Source organism: Oncorhynchus tshawytscha, unplaced genomic scaffold (assembly GCF_018296145.1).
Source record: "Oncorhynchus tshawytscha isolate Ot180627B unplaced genomic scaffold, Otsh_v2.0 Un_contig_4324_pilon_pilon, whole genome shotgun sequence".
Classification (NCBI taxonomy): Eukaryota; Metazoa; Chordata; class Actinopteri; order Salmoniformes; family Salmonidae; genus Oncorhynchus; species Oncorhynchus tshawytscha.
The window spans coordinates 108,858-131,134 of NW_024609799.1; the positions used below are offsets into that span (position 1 = coordinate 108,858).

General features: G+C 46.6%; 2 protein-coding genes and 1 long non-coding RNA gene across 4 annotated transcripts; 1 reads left to right on the forward strand and 2 right to left on the reverse strand.

The window, feature by feature from the left end:
• The first annotated feature begins 183 nt into the window (after nucleotides 1-183).
• Nucleotides 184-8,500, forward strand: tk1 (thymidine kinase 1, soluble). Its single transcript, XM_042318284.1, has 7 exons — nucleotides 184-392; nucleotides 571-602; nucleotides 999-1,112; nucleotides 1,736-1,829; nucleotides 5,918-6,007; nucleotides 6,400-6,519; nucleotides 6,958-8,500. The coding sequence occupies exons 1-7, from the start codon at nucleotides 327-329 to the stop codon at nucleotides 7,141-7,143; spliced, it is 702 nt and encodes a 233-aa protein (XP_042174218.1). The 5' UTR covers nucleotides 184-326; the 3' UTR covers nucleotides 7,144-8,500.
• Nucleotides 4,032-4,436, reverse strand: LOC121845932. Its single transcript, XR_006082866.1, has 3 exons — nucleotides 4,392-4,436; nucleotides 4,284-4,312; nucleotides 4,032-4,067 (listed from the first exon to the last, which is right to left on the reverse strand). It is a non-coding gene; the product is annotated as an uncharacterized LOC121845932 (long non-coding RNA).
• Nucleotides 8,501-11,111: 2,611 nt separating the features above from the next.
• Nucleotides 11,112-22,086, reverse strand: syngr2b (synaptogyrin 2b). Of its 2 annotated transcripts, XM_042318283.1 has the most exons (6): nucleotides 21,768-21,897; nucleotides 16,155-16,221; nucleotides 14,198-14,330; nucleotides 12,979-13,083; nucleotides 12,565-12,701; nucleotides 11,112-12,229 (listed from the first exon to the last, which is right to left on the reverse strand). In XM_042318283.1, the coding sequence occupies exons 2-6, from the start codon at nucleotides 16,182-16,184 to the stop codon at nucleotides 11,978-11,980; spliced, it is 657 nt and encodes a 218-aa protein (XP_042174217.1). In that variant the 5' UTR covers nucleotides 16,185-16,221; nucleotides 21,768-21,897; the 3' UTR covers nucleotides 11,112-11,977. The 2 variants fall into 2 exon arrangements, with proteins under 2 accessions (XP_042174217.1, XP_042174216.1); XM_042318282.1 differs by lacking the exon at nucleotides 16,155-16,221 and having other exon boundaries at nucleotides 21,768-22,086.
• Between the last annotated feature and the right edge of the window lie 191 nt (nucleotides 22,087-22,277).

Consider the following 22,277-nt stretch of genomic DNA (forward strand, 5'->3'; position numbering starts at 1 on the left):
CAGTAGTGCCTTCAGAGTATTATAAGGAATTGTCTAGATACATGTTAAATACTGTGGAGCTCAGTACAATCACAAATGAGTTATGTGAAAGTACAACTTTATAATGAGTATAATTAACAAAGTCTCCCGCCAGAAGAACGAACATTTGACCTACTGGCGCGTTTGTCACGTGATTATTCTGTGAGCTGATTGGTTCGTTCAGTGACCCTGATCAAGCGTTTACAGAATCCGCCGCGGCGGGACATTCATAATCTTTTCAGCCTCTCGAAAGAGTGCAGTTATTTTTCATAATAATTAGAAATATTGTGAAACCGAAGGTTAACGTAATGGAGTGTTTGAATGTTCCAAGAATCCTGCCATATTCCCCACGGAAAGCAATAGGACAGATCCAGGTACGTTCACAATTTTTTTGAGACAAATGCTTGCTAGCAGTTGTCCAACGTTACCCTGAACCTTTTTATAATCATATAACAAAACAAATAACTCAATCATATGCAATGCACTGACTGTACGTTCACATTTCTATGTTGATCGTACACATCAAACTCATTGTCTCTCATTTGTTTGCAGGTCATCTTTGGCCCAATGTTCTCAGGCAAAAGGTTTCCGTTCGCTAATTCTACATAAACATCTGTTTATTTGTTAACGACAAGAGCTAAGATGTTGTACCGACAGCCAGTGAACCACCGTAACTTGATGGCACAACAATAACAACTCATTAGAAATTGTAGCCCGCCAAATGTAACAGTGCATTAGGACACGGTGTACTGTAATCAGCATCTCAAGCACTGCTCGTAACAAGCTACTGTAGTGTACTTTACATAGTATTACAAATTAGAATATATTAGTAATTTAATAGGATCTTTGACTTTGCATTTATCCTATAAACTGTAACCACCTACTCCACGTCAGTGTTTTAGAGAGCGCTTCATAGCTGTATTACGAGTTAGTGATACATTTTCTCTATAACTGACTGAAATGTATTTTCTTATTAACAGCACTGAGTTGATAAGGCGAGTGCGTCGTTTCCAGATCGCCCAGTACAACTGTTTGGTGGTCAAATATGCCAAAGATACACGCTACTCTGAGAAGGGCATGGCCACGCACGACAAGTAAGAACACTGGTTTATGTCAAATACATGATCTCCTGATTTGTATCGATAACATTACATTTAACCGCACCCCCATGAACTAATTAATACCCGGTTTCACCTGATTCTCATTGTTGCCACCCAGGACAACAGTTGTTTCCCCTCTGCTTTTGCGAGGTTGAACAGTAGAATACACAAGGTGTCATTGTGACATGTGGCGTTGCATCAGCAGTTTCTCTTGTTGTGTCACTCACTGACAGACAATCAAATAGCCCATGTCAGCTAACATTTTTTAGATTGCTAAATTAGTTTAGTGTTATCATGGTCGAATTACCAGCCTGGGGCTGATTGTTTTTTTTTTGTCAGTCTCACTCAGATATATTAAAAACGTTCAACATTTCTCTCCACCCTGTTGCAGAATTGCATGAAATTAGCTGTAAAACAGTTCATTTTCCTCTCTGCCCCATGGCAAAATGTACTGAATTACAGCATCACTAATGTATTTAGTAGGATGGCCTCTTTTTATATATATATATGTATGTGTGTGTGTGCAAAATATGTGTGTGTGTGTATATATATATATGTGTGTGTGTGTGTGTGTATATATATATATATATATTTATTTATTTATACACAATCACCAGAAACACAATGGAAGCTGTACCAGCCAACTGCCTGAGTGACGTGCGTTCTCTAGCTCTGCAGGCTTGCGTCATCGGAATCGACGAAGGGCAGTTTGTAAGTATAGTACATTAGTCTGTTAGCCTCTCACTGTATCCAACAGAGTGATCCTCTTTGTTCCTCACTAGATCATTACCTGTATGTCCTCTACAGCTAAATAAGCTCCCATTGATATGCATCTGTTATATTCATCTGTTAAGCACATGGCATCATCAGCACCATATTCCTTAGTGTTATGACCTCGGCCAACCTTTTTTCAAACGTCTCCCCCAGACGTTCCACGTACTTAAACTATTCCAGAGCGAGCACACCTGATTCAACTGGTCAACTAATCATCAGGCCCTTGACTAGTTGAATCAGGTGATCTAGTTCAGGGCTACAACAGAACTGTGAAATGTCTCTGAGGAGATCACTGACCTAGGCAACATTACCAATGGCTACATTACCTACATTACACTGACCTAGGCTACATTACCTACATTACACTGACCTAGGCTACATTACACCGACCTAGGCTACATTACCTACATTACACTGACCTAGGCTACATTACCTACATTACACTGACCTAGGCTACATTTGACCTAGGCATTACACATTACCCAGGCTACATTACACTGACCTAGGCTAGATTACCTACTACACTAACCTACACTAACCTAGGCTACATTACCTAGGCATTACACTGACCTAGGCTACATTACCTACATTACACTGACCTAGGCTACATTACACCTAGGCGATCTAGGCTACATTACACTGACCTAGGTTACATTACCTACATTACACTGACCTAGGCTACATTACCTACATTACACTGACTACCAGGCTACATTACACTAGGACCTGACCCAGGCTACATTACCTACATTACACTGACCCAGGCTACATTACACTGACCTAGGCTACATTAGGCTACATTACATTACACTGACCCAGGCTACATTTACCACTACACACTGACCTAGGCTACATTACCTAGGCTACATTACACTGACCCAGGCTACATTACCTACATTACACTGACCCAGGCTACATTACCTACATTACACTGACCTAGGCTACATTACCTACATTACACTGACCCAGGCTACATTACACTGACCTAGGCTACATTACCTACATTACACACCTGGCTACATTACCCACTGAGGCTACATTAGGCCTACATTACACTGACCTAGGCTACATTACCTACATTACACTGACCCAGGCTACATTACCTACATTACACTGACCCAGGCTACATTACACTGACCTAGGCTACATTACTCTGACCTAGGCTACATTACCTAAAATACACTGACCCAGGCTACATTACCTACATTGCCAATGGCTACATTACCTACATTACACTGACCTAGGCTACATTACCTACATTACACTGACCTAGGCTACATTACCTACATTACACTGACCCAGGCTACATTACACTGACCTAGGCTACATTACCTACATTACACTGACCTAGGCTACATTACCTACATTACACTGACCCAGGCTACATTACACTGACCTAGGCTACATTACCTACATTACACTGACCTAGGCTACATTACCTACATTACACTGACCCAGGCTACATTACCTACATTACACTGACCCAGGCTACATTACACTGACCTAGGCTACATTACTCTGACCTAGGCTACATTACCTACATTACACTGACCCAGGCTACATTACCTACATTACACTGACCTAGGCTACATTACCTACATTACACTGACCTACATTACACTGACCTAGGCTACATTACCTACATTACACTGACCCAGGCTACATTACCTACATTACACTGACCCAGGCTACATTACACTGACCCAGGCTACATTACACTGACCTAGGCTACATTACCTACATTACACTGACCTAGGCTACATTACCTACATTACACTGACCTAGGCTACATTACCTACATTACACTGACCCAGGCTACATTACCTACATTACACTGACCTAGGCTACATTACCTACATTACACTGACCTAGGCTACATTACCTACATTACACTGACCCAGGCTACATTACCTACATTACACTGACCCAGGCTACATTACCTACATTGCCAATGGCTACATTACCTACATTACACTGACCTAGGCTACATTACACTGACCTAGGCTACATTACCTACATTACACTAACCTAGGCTACATTACCTACATTACACTGACCCAGGCTACATTACACTGACCTAGGCTACATTACTCTGACCTAGGCTACATTACCTACATTATACTGACCCAGGCTACATTACACTGACCTAGGCTACATTACCTACATTACACTAACCTAGGCTACATTACCTACATTACACTGACCCAGGCTACATTACACTGACCTAGGCTACATTACCTACATTACACTGACCCAGGCTACATTACCTACATTACACTGACCCAGGCTACATTACCTACATTACACTGACCCAGGCTACATTACACTGACCTAGGCTACATTACACTGACCTAGGCTACATTACACTGACCTAGGCTACATTACACTGACCTAGGCTACATTACCTACATTACACTGACCTAGGCTACATTACACTGACCTACATTGCCAATGGCTACATTACACTGACCTAGGCTACATTACCTACATTACACTGACCCAGGCTACATTACACTGACCTAGGCTACATTACCTACATTACACTGACCTAGGCTACATTACCTACATTACACTGACCTAGGCTACATTACACTGACCTAGGCTACATTACCTACATTACACTGACCTAGGCTACATTACCTACATTACACTGACCTAGGCTACATTACCTACATTACACTGACCCAGGCTACATTACACTGACCTAGGCTACATTACACTACATTACCTAGGCTACATTACCTACATTACACTGACCTAGGCTACATTACCTACATTACACTGACCTAGGCTACATTTGACCAGGCATTACATTACACTGACCTAGGCTACATTACCTACATTACACTGACCTAGGCTACATTACACTGACCTTACATTACACTACATTACACTGCTACCCAGGCTACATTACCTACATTACACTGACCTAGGCATTACATTACACTGACCTAGGCTACATTACACTGACCTAGGCTACATTACCTACATTACACTGACCCAGGCTACATTACACTGACCAGGCTACATTTGCCACTGACCTAGGCTACATTACACTACATTACCTAGGCTACATTACCTACATTACACTGACCAGGCTACATTACACTTAGGCTACATTACACTGACCTAGGCTACATTACACTGACATTACACTGACCTAGGCTACATTACCTACATTACACTGACCCAGGCTACATTACACTGACCTAGGCTACATTACACTGACTAGGCTACATTACCCATTACACTGACCCAGGCTACATTACCTACATTACACTGACCCAGGCTACATTACCTACATTACACTGACCTAGGCTACATTACACTGACCTAGGCTACATTACCTACATTACACTAACCTAGGCTACATTACCTACATTACACTGACCCAGGCTACATTACACATTACACTGACCTAGGCTACATTACCTACATTACACTGACATTACACTGACCTAGGCTACATTACCTACATTACACCCAGGCCCAGGCTACATTACACTGACCTAGGCTACATTACCTAGGCTACATTTACACTGACCTAGGCTACATTACCTACATTACACTGACCTAGGCTAGGCTACATTACCCAGGCTACACATTACACTGACCTAGGCTACATTACCTACATTACACTGACCTAGGCTACATTACCTACATTACACTGACCTAGGCTACATTACCTACATTACACTGACCCAGGCTACATTACCTACATTACACTGACCTAGGCTACATTACCTACATTACACTGACCCAGGCTACATTACACTGACCTAGGCTACATTACCTACATTACACTGACCTAGGCTACGTTACCTACATTACACTGACCCAGGCTACATTACACTGACCTAGGCTACATTACCTACATTACACTGACCCAGGCTACATTATACTGACCTAGGCTACATTACCTACATTACACTGACCCAGGCTACATTACCAATGATGTCCTGACTGTTATAGTCGTATGCTTATGGATCCATGTCATATTCTTCTTATTTTGTTGTGTTTGTCAGTTCCCAGACATAGTGCAGTTCTGTGAGGAGATGGCCAACATGGGGAAGACTATAATCGTAGCGGCCCTGGACGGAACCTTCCAGAGAAAGGTAAACATGGATGATGAGTCCTATCCATCTATCCATATCCTATCCGTCTGCTGCCTGCCTCCTGGTTGTCGAGCATCGTAATCTTGTTATCATCGGTAACAGTTGTCTCAGAGAATAGAATATTTTACATGTAAAGTTTCAGTTGAATTTGAATTAATAACTGCGTATGAATGATGTGTGTCTGTCTGTTTCAGATGGTACAGTTCTCTGGCTAGTGTACTACCTGACCTAACTCTGCCCTGTCCTGTCTGTCTGTTTCAGACGGTACACTAGCCAGAGAACTGTACTGTCTGACCTAACTCTGCCCTGTCCTGTCTGTCTGTTTCAGACGGTACACTAGCCAGAGAACTGTACTGTCTGACCTAACTCTGCCCTGTCCTGTCTGTCTGCAGCCCTTTGGAGACATCCTGAACCTGGTTCCCCTGGCTGAGAGCGTTGTGAAGCTGAACGCTGTCTGTATGCAGTGTTACAAGGAGGCAGCATACACCAAGAGACTGGGGGCAGAGAAAGAGGTGAGGGGGATGGGGGAGAGGAGATGTGTCTCCTCAGTTCTAATATAAATCACATCACACAGTAGAAACATCACATGCCTTTCAGACTCAAAGGTTGTATTCCCTTGAACTTCTGGGAGTGAAATGAGACTGGTGGTTTTTCATATCCTCTTTGTCGTCACAACCGATCTCTATTGACATTCAGTGTCCTGGTCTACCTGCTTCTCTCCCTTTCTGAAATCCCCTCTTGATCTCTATCATCCCTGTTTTATTAGTCAACCAGTTAGGAATGAAAAGTCCCTGCAGGAATCACAGTTATCACTGTGTCCCATTTCACCGTTTATTACCCATCCGATCCTTTCGCATCTGCCCAAAGGAGTAAGGAGGTTGATTTTTAGGTCTGTGCCTATATTTGGACATGATCTCACTTCCTGTTTCTTGTCTGTGCCCCGCCCCCAGTTGGAGGTGATTGGTGGAGCCGATATGTACCATGCGCGGTGCAGGAAGTGTTACGGTGGCCTGATGGATGTGTTGAAGGAGAATAGCGCCCCCCACAGGGACGAGACGCCACCGCATGTGATGACAGGGAAACTGTTTGACAACACTACGTCGCCACGGAAACTCTTCGCCACCCTGCAACTCTGATCATTACCAGTAGACTATTCTTAAAGGGATAGTTCACTCACATGACTTTAAAGGGGAAGTTGACTTGGATTGGAACTGAATGAGATGGTGAACAATCCCTTTTAATTTTAGGTTTGGTAATTTGACTGGTGATGAGTTAAGGGATAGTTGACTTCATTTTCTAATTGGAGTAATGAACTATCCCTTTTAAGTTTTGCACATGGAATGAGCTTGGACATTACATGAAGCTCCATCAACCCACTGAACGGTATGGTATCTGTGTAATAACTCATTTTATAGGGCTTCATATACTTAGTACATATCATATTTTGTAAGACTTGGATACACCTGCTAAAACATACATACTGCCATGCAATGAGTCTAGTGTGCACAACTTAATATTCAACTGTTACTTTTTGTAGTTCTGGTCTGATTTGCCTCCTATTTTTTTTTTTATGTTCATTTATGGTTTGTGTTCAGTCATTTTCCGGATTTTACAAAATCTTAAGTCGAACCCATAACTCGGTGTGCAAGGTCTTTTTTTTTGTGCCAATCACCCCAAAAAAACATAAGGTGGAGGGGCTCGGTTGTGCCATTACATCATGCCAATTGCACGCTCCCTCAACATGAGACATCTGGCATTGTGTTGTGACAATTGTGCCTTTTATTATCCCCAGCACAAGGTGCACCTGTGTAATACTGCTGTTTAATCAGCTTCTTGATATGCCACATCTGTCAGGTGGATGGATTATCTTGGCAGAGGAGAAATGCTCACTAACAGGGATGTTAACACATTTGAGAAGCTTTTTGTGCGTATAGGGAACATGTTGTGTTTCTTCAGCTCATGAAACATGCACCCAACACTTAACATTATAGTTGCCAATCACCCTAGTGAACTGAGTGAAAGAAATGGCGTTGGATTGCAATCCAATGTACTAGCCTTGACTGAAATAACCTGTTTAGGTCTTGGCAGTTGGCACGTTGTTGTACAGTACAACTAGCTGCCAATTAAGATTATTTTTATGGTAACGCAAATCTCCAAAGCACATGTTACCAGTACTGTAGCATGGTTACAATAGACAGTCACTTCAATCTGGACTTGTAAACATGTCTTTTTTTTTCAAACCAGTCAAATTATGAGCCAATATTGGATTTAAGGCAGATTTTATTCTGCCCACGCCGACACACGCGTCATTTAGACAGAACAGAAGTTGAATTAGAACCTTGTGACATCACAGCTGTTGAAAGACACTTCCTTATACAACAATGGATTCAATAGAACACAACTGAACTAACAGGTTTCTGGTGCTAGCATTTTGTTGGTGTATTAAAGTTAAGTGAGACACAGAATTTGCAAATAAACTTCATAAATGTAAAATAAGTGAGGAACTCAAATCTACACTATTTCATTTAGATCAGTGGTGGTGGTAGAGATCAAATGGCAAATCAAAACCACATAGATAACCAATGATGTAACACGATAAAACAATGGACAAGAAGCTAAATATACACATCGCCCCTACAACTACAGAAAACAAAACGCAATCAATTAACAACCCATAACTAAACTACAAATCACATACTTACAGAAGTCTTGGCTATCGATCAATCATAGATACAAAGGTTGCTCACTGGGGAGGTTCAATTTGAACAGTAAGGCTGCATTTACACAGGCAGCCCAATTCTGATTTTTTCCCCCAATTATTGGCAAAAGATCTGATCTCACTGGTCAAAAGATCAGAATTGGGCTGCCTGTGTAGATGTCGCCTTACTAGGCCACACTGGACATTAGGGGGTATGTTCAGAATTGCAAACAACAAATTGCAACATCACTCATCTCCCATACACAAACCCGACAGTTATGAACACAAGGCAACAGTTTGATAATCCTGAATATGCCCTTCAGTTTTTGCTCAAGTGCGTGCCATCATGGCTTTAAATGACTTTGTCCACGGTTTTATAATGTAAATATATGGACAGTTTGAGGAGGTTGATTGGGCAAATAGAGTGTATACACCATCGCGTTTGAGCCTTCTGTAGGAAGGACACTTCACACAGGCACTAGCGGAGAAGTTGAAATGGTTGGTGACACTATCAGTGGAGGCTGTTGAGGGGAGGACGGCTCATATTACTGTCTGGAAAGGAATCAAACATAAGACAACCACGTGTCTGGTACCATTCCAGCCATTATTCTGAGCCGTCCTCCCCTCAGCAGCCAGGTGTCTGGTACCATTCCAGCCATTATTCTGAGCCGTCCTCCCCTCAGCAGCCAGGTGTCTGGTACCATTCTAGCCATTATTCTGAGCCGTCCTCCCCTCAGCAGCCAGGTGTCAGCAGCCAGGTGTCTGGTACCATTCCAGCCATTATTCTGAGCCGTCCTCCCCTCAGCAGCCAGGTGTCTGGTACCATTCCAGCCATTATTCTGAGCCGTCCTCCCTCAGCAGCCAGGTGTCTGGTACCATTCTAGCCATTATTCTGAGCCGTCCTCCCCTCAGCAGCCAGGTGTCTGGTACCATTCTAGCCATTATTCTGAGCCGTCCTCCCCTCAGCAGCCAGGTGTCTGGTACCATTCTAGCCATTATTCTGAGCCGTCCTCCCCTCAGCAGCCAGGTGTCTGGTACCATTCTAGCCATTATTCTGAGCCGTCCTCCCCTCAGCAGCCTCCACTGTCCTGTATACATAGAAATACAGAGGGAGCGTTTCCACCCTCCCTAAATGTTTCCACTACTAGCATCACTCATATTTAATAAATGCAACTCTGTCCCAAATGGCACCCTAATCCCTATGTAGTGCACATCTTTAGACTAGGGCCCATATAGTGTAGTGCACTATATAGGGAATAGGGTGCCATTTGACACACAGTGAGGTCTTCCCTTTGGCCAAGTGGACTCCAATGATGTGTTTATATACAACTTATCTTTGTGTGTCTATATTTACCTACACACATCTATATGCGAATATGTACATCTATGCTTGTCCTATGGTGGACTCAAGGTCACCATGGTGTCAACATTACATACAGTAAGTCTAAGGCACCGTCAACAAAGTATACCAGGGTTCTTGTTAAGGAGAAGTGCATAACATTTCCAGAGAAGCCAGTCTTCAATGGATTCTACGTCTGCTGTTTTCAGTCTTATCCTTTAAAAGCGGCAATCAGCCGTTGAAACCATAACAAACCGTCTCCCCACCCGTTACGGTAAAAAGCTGAGGGACGGGGCTCAAACTCAGAGTTATGGATACGAGGACTGGATACGAGGCCAGTGCAGTGCACGCTTTGGGAGAAGGGTGGACAATTGGGACTCTAATTTATCTCCTGGTTACAAGCCCAGTTTCAACCTATCCAGTTGCTATAGTTTTTGTGGACAGTAGACATAAAAATATGACAAACTCAATCAGTACATAAATGACTAGATAGGAACATGCATATTACACAGATCAGTTGAGCAAACAAGCCTTGTGTTTTCAATGGGCGGTTTAATTTAACGTGTAGTTTAATGAGCGGTTTAATGTGTTTTTTCGCTTCGGCTTTTTATGGCTTTACCTTGACTGTTATCAGATAAACCCTGTCTAAGAGTTATGAGAAAGGACTCATAACTGCTGGGTTTTTGTCCCACTTCAGGAGCCGTAGGCAGACTTTGACTGAATCCTAAATGACACCCTATCCCCTATATATAGTGCACTACTTTTAACCAGAGCCTTATGGGTCCTGGTCAAAAGTAGTGCACTATAAAGGGAATTGGGTGCCATTTGGGACACAGTCAGAGTCTGCTTACGGCTCCTGAAGTGGGACAAAAACCCAGCAGTTTACATAGGACATTAATAGTAAGGCTTTCTTGGGCATTTGGCTTATCCTGTAGAATTCAGTAGTCTCACGATACACTGGTCAATTAAATAAACATACTTTTTTGACATTGAATAAAAACATTGTGCTTGCATGTCATCAAGATAATTGTGCTAAATTGAAAACAAAAAGATAAAATGTTTTTTTAAAAAGACACTACAGCCATTCAAAGAATTGGCGTTTCAACTATGAATATCTAGTATGTACAGACACCAGAGGAGGCTGGTGGGAGGAAGATATCGGAGGATCGGCTCACTAATGGCTGGAATGAAATAAATGGAACCGAGTCAAACATGTGGTTTCCATATTTGATACCATTCCATCCCAGCCATTACAATGAGCAGGTCCTCCTATATCTTCCTCCCACCAGCCTCCTCTGACAGACACACATTCTCCTTCCTTCTGGAACACAGAAGCAGGGGACTAGAGTTCTGAACAGAGAGGGGGGAGACAAGCACACTGATTAGCTAAAGCAAGCACTTGCCCCTCCCACGAGAGCTCTCATTGGCTGTTTTTTGCATATCCCAAATCATGTGAGCTCCAGTGTCACGTGACCAGGACCGGACTTTTGCCCCTCCCGCTCAGCTGCGCCCCTGTCTCAGGGTAGAAGTCTCCTTTTAACCACATCATCCACTGAATTAGTAGTACGCAGACCTGTGTTCAAACACTATTTAAAACCATTTCAAATACTTGTATCGGTCTGTGCTTTCATCCAGTTTCCCTGTTCCAATATAAACGTTGGCAGAGTGAACCCCCCCCCACCTTGCACTCCAGACAGACAAAAGCAAAACAAATATTTGAAATAGTATTTGAACCCAGGTCTGGTGATAAGGAGCTTCCACTTCCTTTCTCCAGAATTCTACCCCAGTAATAGAATGGTGAAATTGCCCCTTGGCCTAGACGCTGATCTGGGGTCAGTTTAACATTCCCCCCCACTAATGGTTAAGGTTAGGAATGGGGGAAGTGAAGCTGATCCTAGACCTGTACCTAGGGGAAACTTCACCGCGGAGCCCCTCAGTAGTTAGGGGGTTGGTATTCCCCCTGGGGTTGGGTGGTGGTGGTGGTGCTAGGCGTGAAGGGGGGTTGTTGGAAGTCGTCTGGCGCGCTGGAAGGGTACGGGGAGTAGGTGGTGGGGGTGTAGGCCGAGGGGGCGTAGGTCGGGGGGTAAGGGGTGTGCTGCTCTGGCGGAGACTCGGCATAGATGCTCTGGGTGACGTCGGTAACACCACGGCGATATCTCCCCAAAGCGAAGTAGGTTAGGATTCCCTGTTGTAGACACAAAGAGGAGTCAATTAATGAATTCAATCAGTCAGTCAATGAATCAATTAGTGAATGAATAATTCAGTCAGTTAATGAATCAATTAATAAATTCAATCAGTCAGTTAATGAATCAATTAGTGAATGAATAATTCAGTCAGTTAATGAATCAATTAATAAATTCAATCAGTCAGTTAATGAATCAATTAGTGAATGAATAATTCAGTCAGTTAATGAATGAGTCAGTCAGTTACTGAAGAGGTCAGTCAGTGTGGTGAAGTTATGACCAGGCCATAGTGTAGCTGTAGTAAAGGAGAGGCAGCTGTAGTGACAGTCCTCCTCACCCAGGTGGCGATAGAGAAGAAAGAGAAGGCAATGGCGGAGCGGGCGGCGTCCTGGGGGATTCCTCTGACATCAATCGTACGACTCCATTGGCTAGTCAGGAGGCAGAAACACACGAACCACAGGAACGTCCACACAACTGATACAGACAGACAGGAAACATGGAATATACATATTTACACTACAACTACCTACAGGGCCACGTTCATTAGGGAACACGACTGAAAACGTTATGAAACCTTTTATCAATGGGGGGGGGGAAGTATATATATAAGCATTTCTTATTGTACGTTCCAGGCAGTCCCGCCCCGTTTCAGTCCGTTTTCTTCCATGTGGTGCTATGATGAACAAGACCCAGGTGCCTGGAAGCTCTTTCCTCACACCACAACCCTAGGTCCACACACACACCTCCTCACCTGAGAATCCCAGGTCGGCCATGACAGCGTACTTCCTCTCCTTTGCGTTGCTCATCAGCGGCATGTAGGCGTCCAATAAGAGGAAGAAAAAACAGGCCAGGAAGGCTGGAGAAATAAAGAGATACTTTATAAATATATATTTTAACACTTTATTGAGACAGTAAGGAAATGAGGTGGGGAGTCAGGCAAGTGGGAGAAACAGTAAGGATGCAGGGTTTGAACCCCAGTCTCCTGAGGGGAGTCGTATTATGAGACAAGGAATCAACCCCAGTCTCCTGAGGGGAGTCGTATTATGAGACAAGGAATCAACCCCAGTCTCCTGAGGGGAGTCATATTGAGACAAGGAATCAACCCCAGTCTCCTGAGGGGAGTCATATTGAGACAAGGAATCAACCCCAATCTCCTGCGGGGAGTCGTATTATGAGACAAGGAATCAACCCCAGTCTCCTGAGGGGAGTCATATATGAGACAAGGAATCAACCCCAGTCTCCTGCGGGGAGTCGTATTATGAGACAAGGAATCAACCCCAGTCTCCTGCGGGGAGTCGTATTATGAGACAAGGAATCAACCCCAGTCTCCTGCGGGGAGTCGTATTATGAGACAAGGAATCAACCCCAGTCTCCTGCGGTGAGTCGTATTATGAGACAAGGAATCAACCCCAGTCTCCTGCGGGGAGTCGTATTATGAGACAAGGAATCAACCCCAGTCTCCTGAGGGGAGTCGTATTATGAGACAAGGAATCAACCCCAGTCTCCTGAGGGGAGTCGTATTATGAGACAAGGAATCAACCCCAGTCTCCTGCGGGGAGTCATATTATGAGACAAGGAATCAACCCCAGTCTCCTGCAGGGAGTCGTATTATGAGATGTGCCAGGAGTGTTACCACCACACCATAGCTCTGCATAAAGAGATACTTTCTATTGTCAACTGTCACAGAGACACAAACAATTATTTTTCTGTTATCTGAACCCAGGGCACAACGGCGGGAGATGCCATCTCTGATCCGGTTTGCTGCCTGGCCCCGAACAGATTCTTCCACTCGAGGGTGGTTTCCCCCTGGGCACAGATCTAGGATCAGCTCCCCTCCCCAATCGTAACTATTAGTGGGGGAAATGCCTAACTGTCCCAAGATCAGCATCTTGAGGCGACTTCACCCAACAGCATTTTCTCAGTCAGCCCTGGGATTAGAACCTGTAACCCAGAACCACTAGACTACTTACCTATGACACCGATGCCCACAGCGTAGTGACACGCCGAGTCATTCTGGTTGAAGACGCAATGCGCGTCGGGGCTGTGCGATTTGTTGACAAATCCCTCCGCCGTGATGCAGGAGAAGACCACGATGGAAAAAATCTAAGAAGGGGAAGAGAGGAAAGTTTCAATTTGACTGTTTTCACTGTGACCTGCATGTTTATTTATCCATCTAGTCGTCCCTCACAGACGGGGCCTCGTTTCCCTCTCCCTCCCTCAACGACGGGGCCTCGTTTCCCCCTCCCTCCCTCAACGACGGGGCCTCGTTTCCCCCTCCCTCCCTCAGCGACGGGGCCTCGTTTCCCCCTCCCTCCCTCAGCGACGGGGCCTCGTTTCCCCCTCCCTCCCTCAGCGACGGGGCCTCGTTTCCCCTCCCTCCCTCAGCGACGGGGCCTCGTTTCCCCCTCCCTCCCTCAGCGACGGGGCCTCGTTTCCCCCTCCCTCCCTCAGCGACGGGGCCTCGTTTCCCCCTCCCTCCCTCAGCGACGGGGCCTCGTTTCCCCCTCCCTCCCTCAGCGACGGGGCCTCGTTTCCCCCTCCCTCCCTCAGCGACGGGGCCTCGTTTCCCCCTCCCTCCCTCAGCGACGGGGCCTCGTTTCCCCCTCCCTCCCTCAGCGACGGGGCCTCGTTTCCCCCTCCCTCCCTCAGCGACGGGGCCTCGTTTCCCCCTCCCTCCCTCAGCGACGGGGCCTCGTTTCCCCCCCCTCCCTCAGCGACGGGGCCTCGTTTCCCTCAGCCCCTCGTTTCCCCCCCTCAGCGACGGGGCCTCGTTTTCCCCCTCCCTCAGCGACGGGGCCTCGTTTCCCCCCCTCCCTCAGCGACGGGGCCTCGTTTCCCCCCCTCCCTCAGCGACCTCCTCCCCCTCCCTCAGCGACGGGGCCTCGTTTCCCCCCCTCCCTCAGCGACGGGGCCTCGTTTCCCCCTCCTCACGCGACGGGGCCTCGTTTCCCCCTCCCTCCCTCAGCGACGGGGCCTCGTTTCCCCCTCCCTCCCTCAGCGACGGGGCCTCGTTTCCCCCCCTCCCTCAGCGACGGGGCCTCGTTTCCCCCTCCCCTCAGCGACGGGGCCTCGTTTCCCCCTCCCTCCCTCAGCGACGGGGCCTCGTTTCCCCCTCCCCTCCCTCAGCGACGGGGCCTCGTTTCTCCCTCCTCCCTCCCTCACCGACGGGGCCTCGTTCTCCCCCTCCCCTCACCGACGGGGCCTCGTTTCCCTCTCTCCCTCCCTCACCGACGGGGCCTCGTTTCCCTCTCTCTCCCTCCCCCTCACCGACGGGGCCTCGTTTCCCTCTCTCCCCCTCCCTCACCGACGGGGCCTCGTTTCCCTCTCTCTCCCTCCCTCCCTCACCGACGGGGCCTCGTTTCCCTCTCCCTCCCTCCCTCACCGACGGGGCCTCGTTTCCCTCTCTCTCTCCCTCCCTCACCGACGGGGCCTCGTTTCCCTCTCTCTCCCCCTCCCTCACCGACGGGGCCTCGTTTCCTCTCTCTCCCTCCCTCACCGACGGGGCCTCGTTTCCCTCTCTCTCCCTCCCTCACCGACGGGGCCTCGTTTCCTCTCTCTCCCTCCCTCACCGACGGGGCCTCGTTTCCCTCTCTCTCCCTCCCTCACCGACGGGGCCTCGTTTCTCCCTCCCTCCCTCACCGACGGGGCCTCGTTTCTCTCCTCCCTCCCTCACCGACGGGGCCTCGTTTCTCTCTCTCCCTCCCTCACCGACGGGGCCTCGTTTCTCCCTCCCTCCCTCACCGACGGGGCCTCGTTTTCCCTCCTCCCTCACCGACGGGGCCTCGTTTCTCCCTTTCCCTCGGGGCCTCGTTCTCCTCCCTCACCGACGGGGCCTCGTTTTTCTCCCCCAGTCATCTCCCTCACCGATGGGGCCTCGTTTCTCCCTCCCTCACCGATGAGGGCCTGAAAGATTTCTCCCTCCCTCACCGACGGGGCCTCGTTTCTCCCTCCAGTCATCTATCACCGACGGGGCCTCGTTTCTCCCTCCAGTCATCTATCACCGATGGGGCCAGTAGAAACATACAATGAGAGGAGATGAGAGGTCTTCTGAAAGATATTCTAACAGGTGACATCATCCACTTGGGCTCTCTCTTTTTCCATTCCAGTGACTGTGAGAACAGAAAAACTAGGGCCTGATGCCAACACCAGGGTCGTGTTCGTTAGGACAACAGAAAAACTAGGGCCTGATGCCAACACCAGGGTCGTGTTCGTTAGGACAACAGAAAAACTAGGGCCTGATGCCAACACCAGGGTCGTGTTCGTTAGGACAACAGAAAAACTAGGGCCTGATGCCAACACCAGGGTCGTGTTCGTTAGGACAACAGAAAAACTAGGGCCTGATGCCAACACCAGGGTCGTGTTCGTTAGGACAACAGAAAACTAGGGCCTGATGCCAACACCAGGGTCGTGTTCGTTAGGACAACAGAAAAACTAGGGCCTGATGCCAACACCAGGGTCGTGTTCGTTAGGACAACAGAAAACTAGGGCCTGATGCCAACACCAGGGTCGTGTTCGTTAGGACAACAGAAAAACTAGGGCCTGATGCCAACACCAGGGTCGTGTTCGTTAGGACAACAGAAAACTAGGGCCTGATGCCAACACCAGGGTCGTGTTCGTTAGGACAACAGAAAAACTAGGGCCTGATGCCAACACCAGGGTCGTGTTCGTTAGGACAACAGAAAAACTAGGGCCTGATGCCAACACCAGGGTCGTGTTCGTTAGGACAACAGAAAAACTAGGGCCTGATGCCAACACCAGGGTCGTGTTCGTTAGGACAACAGAAAAACTAGGGCCTGATGCCAACACCAGGGTCGTGTTCGTTAGGACAACAGAAAAACTAGGGCCTGATGCCAACACCAGGGTCGTGTTCGTTAGGACAACAGAAAAACTAGGGCCTGATGCCAACACCAGGGTCGTGTTCGTTAGGACAACAGAAAAACTAGGGCCTGATGCCAACACCAGGGTCGTGTTCGTTAGGACAACAGAAAAACTAGGGCCTGATGCCAACACCAGGGTCGTGTTCGTTAGGACAACAGAAAAACTAGGGCCTGATGCCAACACCAGGGTCGTGTTCGTTAGGACAACAGAAAACCTTTTACAACTGAAAACAAAAATGAACTTCTTATTGGACGAGTCCAGGAAGTCCCTCCCTGTTTTAGTCTAGTTTTTTCTCTCTCCATTTGGTGCCTAATGAACCGGACCCAGGCCTCTGTTGTCAGTTCAGTTCCTGTCTGTCTCGTTACTGGTCCACCACCGTCATGTGACCCAGCAGCACTGACATACTTGTGACCAGAGATGCCACCAATTTCCTCTTCAAATATTAGTGAGACAGAGAGAAATGTGTGTTTCCTTTGAGAATGGGATGGAAAAGAGAGCGAGAGAGAAAGGAGAAGATAGTGTCTCTGTCCAGTGAAAGAAAGACAACAGGAGAGAATGGTACAGATAGTTACTGGGGAGTTCCAAAAAGAGAGAATGGTACAGATAGTTACTGGGGAGTTCCAAAAAGAGAGAATGGTACAGATAGTTACTGGGGAGTTCCAAAAAGAGAGAATGGTACAGATAGTTACTGGGGAGTTCCAAAAAGAGAGAATGGTACAGATAGTTACTGGGGAGTTCCAAAAAGAGAGAATGGTACAGATAGTTACTGGGCAGTTCCAAAAAGAGAGAACTGAAAAGTGAGAGTAACAGAGATCAAAGCCAGAGAGACAGAGAGAATTCAACAACAACAGAGAGAGAGTCTGCTGACTGGGGAAGTGATGGAGAGAGAGATGTTTATTTCACTTGCTTTGTCCATGTAAATACAGGTTTCCCATGCCAATAAAACCCCTTTGGATTGAAATTGAATTCATCAACAGCAGAGAGAGAGAGAATGCTGACTGGGGAAGAGAGAATTCAACAACAACGAGAGAGAGAGAGATGACTGGGGAAGAGAGAGAGAGAGAGAGAATGCTGACTGGGGAAGAGAGAGAATGGACAACAAAAACTGATGGGAGTTCGTTAGGAAAGAGAGAATGAGAGAGATGACTGGGAAGTTCCAAAAAGAGAGAATTCAACAACAACGAGATTTGGAGAGATGACTGGGGAAGAGAGAGAGAGAGTCAGATCAGACTGTCTGGAAGAGAGAGAATGGTCAACCACCGTCATGTGACCCAGCAGCACTGAGAGATAGATGACTGACCAGAGATGACTGGGGAAGACCAGATGACTCTTCAAATATTAGTGAGAGAGAGAGAGAAGAGAGATGACTGGGGAGTTCCAAAAGAGAATGGAGATGGAAAGAGAGAGAGAGATGACTGGGGGAGAGAAGAGAGAGAGAGATAGAGAGATGACTGGGGAAGAGAAAGAAAGAGAGAGAGAGAGATGAATGGGAACAGAGAGTTAGAGAGAGAGAGAGAGATGACTGGGGAAGAGAAGAGAGAGATGGAGAGAGAGATGACTGGGGAAGAGAGAGAGAGAGAGAGAGAGAGATGACTGGGGAAAGAGAGAGAGAGAGAGAGAGAGAGAGAGAGAGATACTGAGGGAAGAGAGATAGTTACTGGGGAGTTCCAAAAGAGAGAATGGTACAGAGAGATGACTGGGGAAGAGAGAGAGAGAGAGAGAGAATGATGACAGAGAGAAGAGAGGAGAGAGAGAGATGACTGGGGAGAGAATGGAGAGAGATAGATGACTGGGGAAGGGAGAGAGAGAGAAGAGAGAGATGACTGGAGGAGAGAGAGTTACTGGGAGAGATGACTGGGGGGAAAAGAGAGAGAGATGAAAAGAGAGAGAGTAAGAGAGAGATGATCAAAGCCAGAGAGAGAGAGAGATGAGAATTCAACAACAGAGAGAGAGAGAGATGACTGGGGAAGAGAGAGAGAGAGAGAGAGAGAGAGATGGGGAAGTGATGAGAGAGAGAGATGACTTTATTTCAGATGACTTTGGAAGAGAGATGTAAATACAGGTTTCCCATGCCAAGAGAAAGATGACTTTGAGATTGAAGATGACTGGGGAATTCAGAGAGAGAGAGACTGAAGGGATTCAACAACAACGAGAGAGAGAGATGCTGAGGAAGATGACAACAACAACGAGAGAGAGAGATGACTGGGGGAGAGAGAGAGAGAGAGAGATGACTGGGGAAGAGAGAGAATTCAACAACAACGAGAGAGAGAGAGAGAGAATGCTGACTGGGGAAGAGAGAGAATTCAACAACAAGAGAGAGAGAGAGAGAGAGAGAGAGAGAGAGAATGCTGACTGGGGAAGAGAGAGAATTCAACAACAGAGAGAGAGAGAGAGAGAGAGAGAGAGAATGCTGACTGAGGAAAGGAAGAGTGATGGAAGAGACAGAAACAAAGGAAACAGTGTGAGAGCACCAACAGATGATAACCCATGTTATTTCCTCACGCCATGTCATACAACAATGGTGTGTGTGTGTGTGAGTGAGCGCGTGTGCGAGCAAGTGTGTATGCGATGACAAGTGTGTGTTCCACTGGATATGAGAGGGTCATTGGAAGACACTGCCAGAGAGAGCACTGGAGGGAGGGGGGCTAGATGGGGTATCACCTTACCTCCCATCTGCCCCTTTCTGCCCCCACCACTAGGGAGCAGGGAGCAGAAGTGGTTGTGTCGACAGACAGCACATTCTGTCCAGACCTAGGGAGTGTCCCAAATGGCTACCTATTCACTACATAGGGCACTTCTTTTGACCAGAGCTCCATGGGCCCTGATCAAAAGTAGTGCACTAGATGGGCAATAGGATGCCATTTGAGTCACAGACCCTACGGTGTTACACTGTTTACATGTTGGTGCGCTACACTGCTCAGGCTTGTAGGCCAACTACACTGACAATTTACACCGTGTGGCTCTAGTGTTATCTGTTAAGTGTATGTCTCTGTATGGAGGAGACTGTTTGAGCAACAGACATCTTGGTGGTATGTAGCTACAAGACCTGAGGTTAGATATTATTGAACAGGGCCTAGGGGCATCTGGTCCTGGTTAGATATTATTGAACAGGGCCTAGGGGCATCTGGTCTTGGTTAGATATTATTGAACAGGGCCTAGGGGCATCTGGTCTTGGTTAGATATTATTGAACAGGGCCTAGGGGCATCTGGTCCTGGTTAGATATTATTGAACAGGGCCTAGGGGCATCTGGTCCTGGTTAGATATTATTGAACAGGGCCTAGGGGCATCTGGTCTTGGTTAGATATTATTGAACAGGGCCTAGGGGCATCTGGTCTTGGTTAGATATTATTGAACAGGGCCTAGGGGCATCTGAAAAGTAGATAGATGTCGCACCCACACAATATTTTTTGGACTTCCTCAAACCTAATGGACCAATCAAACCAGGAAGATCCCTAAAATTACAATCTCTACCATTAGGCCTATCAGACCACAGACTGACTAACTGGGCCTCTCTCTCTTCCTCTTTGGAAAGTCCCTCTCACTGCCTTCTGGTGGATCAACGTGACATTACAACATGGCTGTTGATGACCAACTAAAATGGTCAGGCAGTGTGTGCTGCTACCACTCACTTCTATATGACACGTCTTTTCCTATGTCAAAGAATAGGCCGAATGTTGAGGGGAAAACGATTTTTCTCAGAGTTGAATTTGTGTGTGTGATTGTCTTTATTGGACAAACAGGCCCTGGTATCTCAGAAGGCAGAAGTGTCCATGTGTTTAGGCTACTTTAGACTGTTGTCCCATTAAATCAAATCAAATGTATTTATATAGCCCTTCGTACATCAGCTGATATCTCAAAGTGCTGTACAGAAACCCAGCCTAAAACCCCAAACAGCAAGCAATGCAGGTGTAGAAGCACAGTGGCTAGGAAAAACTCCATAGAAAGTCCATTGTTCTATAACCTCACCTGTATCAGACAGTGGAAACACACCGTGTTCACGAAGTTTCACTTCAGCCTAGTTCAAGCTGTGTGAATCCTTTAAGTCTGATATATACTTCTGCGTTGTGTTTCTAAACAATAACAGCAGCAGCCGCAGGCATCACATGGGGGCTAGTTCCCCTCAGTGTGTGTGTGTGGGGGGGGTAACATCTTCAACACATTGTGTCATGTCATGCATATGGACTGACCATGACGCTCCATGTAAGCCTGGTTGGAAGTGTAGCCTGGGCACATAGCTAGGCCTAATCGATTTATCAAATAACCCCCCTCCTCCATTATCGCTTCAATAGTATCCTGATTGTTGTTGTCAACAGTCGCACGTCCGCGTGAGCAGCTGTACTTTGCAGTGTCGTGACATCAACTGTAACATTATACATCTATCAAGAGGAATACGAGTCGACAATAACACATTGGCTAATATGCAATTAGAGGGCCATCTGTGGTAAAAAAAATATATATATATATTCGGGATGATCAGATCAACATTTAACACAAACGGCATAGTTCGCTCAGTTGCGTTAGATATTATCCAAAGACAAAGTGACAGGTGACGTTAGACAATGTCTTAACGTTAAGCCTCTGTGCTCAACTTCCTTGAAACATTTTAGTCAATAAGTAACTCCCGTTATTACTCTCTGTGTTCCTTGCCTGGTCAAACTCACCCAACTCAAGAAGCGCACGATAGTGTGCGGTTGTTTAGCAAACTTGTGAAAGTCGAAGCCACCGCCTGCGAGCGAAGCTCCGTACGCACTAGCGCCACCAACTCCCCCGGTCTCCTCCATCTCTGTCGCTCAACTTCGGTACAGGTCACAAGACAAGCAGCCGTTGATTTAGCCACGGATCTTCCTTGTAACACACAGATAGCTAGACTACCAACCGCCTTCTTGTTTTCTCGCCAGCGACTTTCCTGAAAGTAAAAGGACGCCTACAACGACGTACGTGGCGTGCTATCTCCCAAGGGACCGTCGTGAAAATGTAATTTCACACAAAAGTGAACAATTTTGATACGATGCGACTCACTTGGTCACAAACATGGTCATATGGTTCTCTCTGTGACGTAGCAGACAGAAGAAGTCATAATTATCTATCCACTTTTATTCAACAAAAATATATTTCATTTGTCTGTCTTGTTGCAATGGACATCTCCCTAATAGTTAATTGTATTCAGTTGT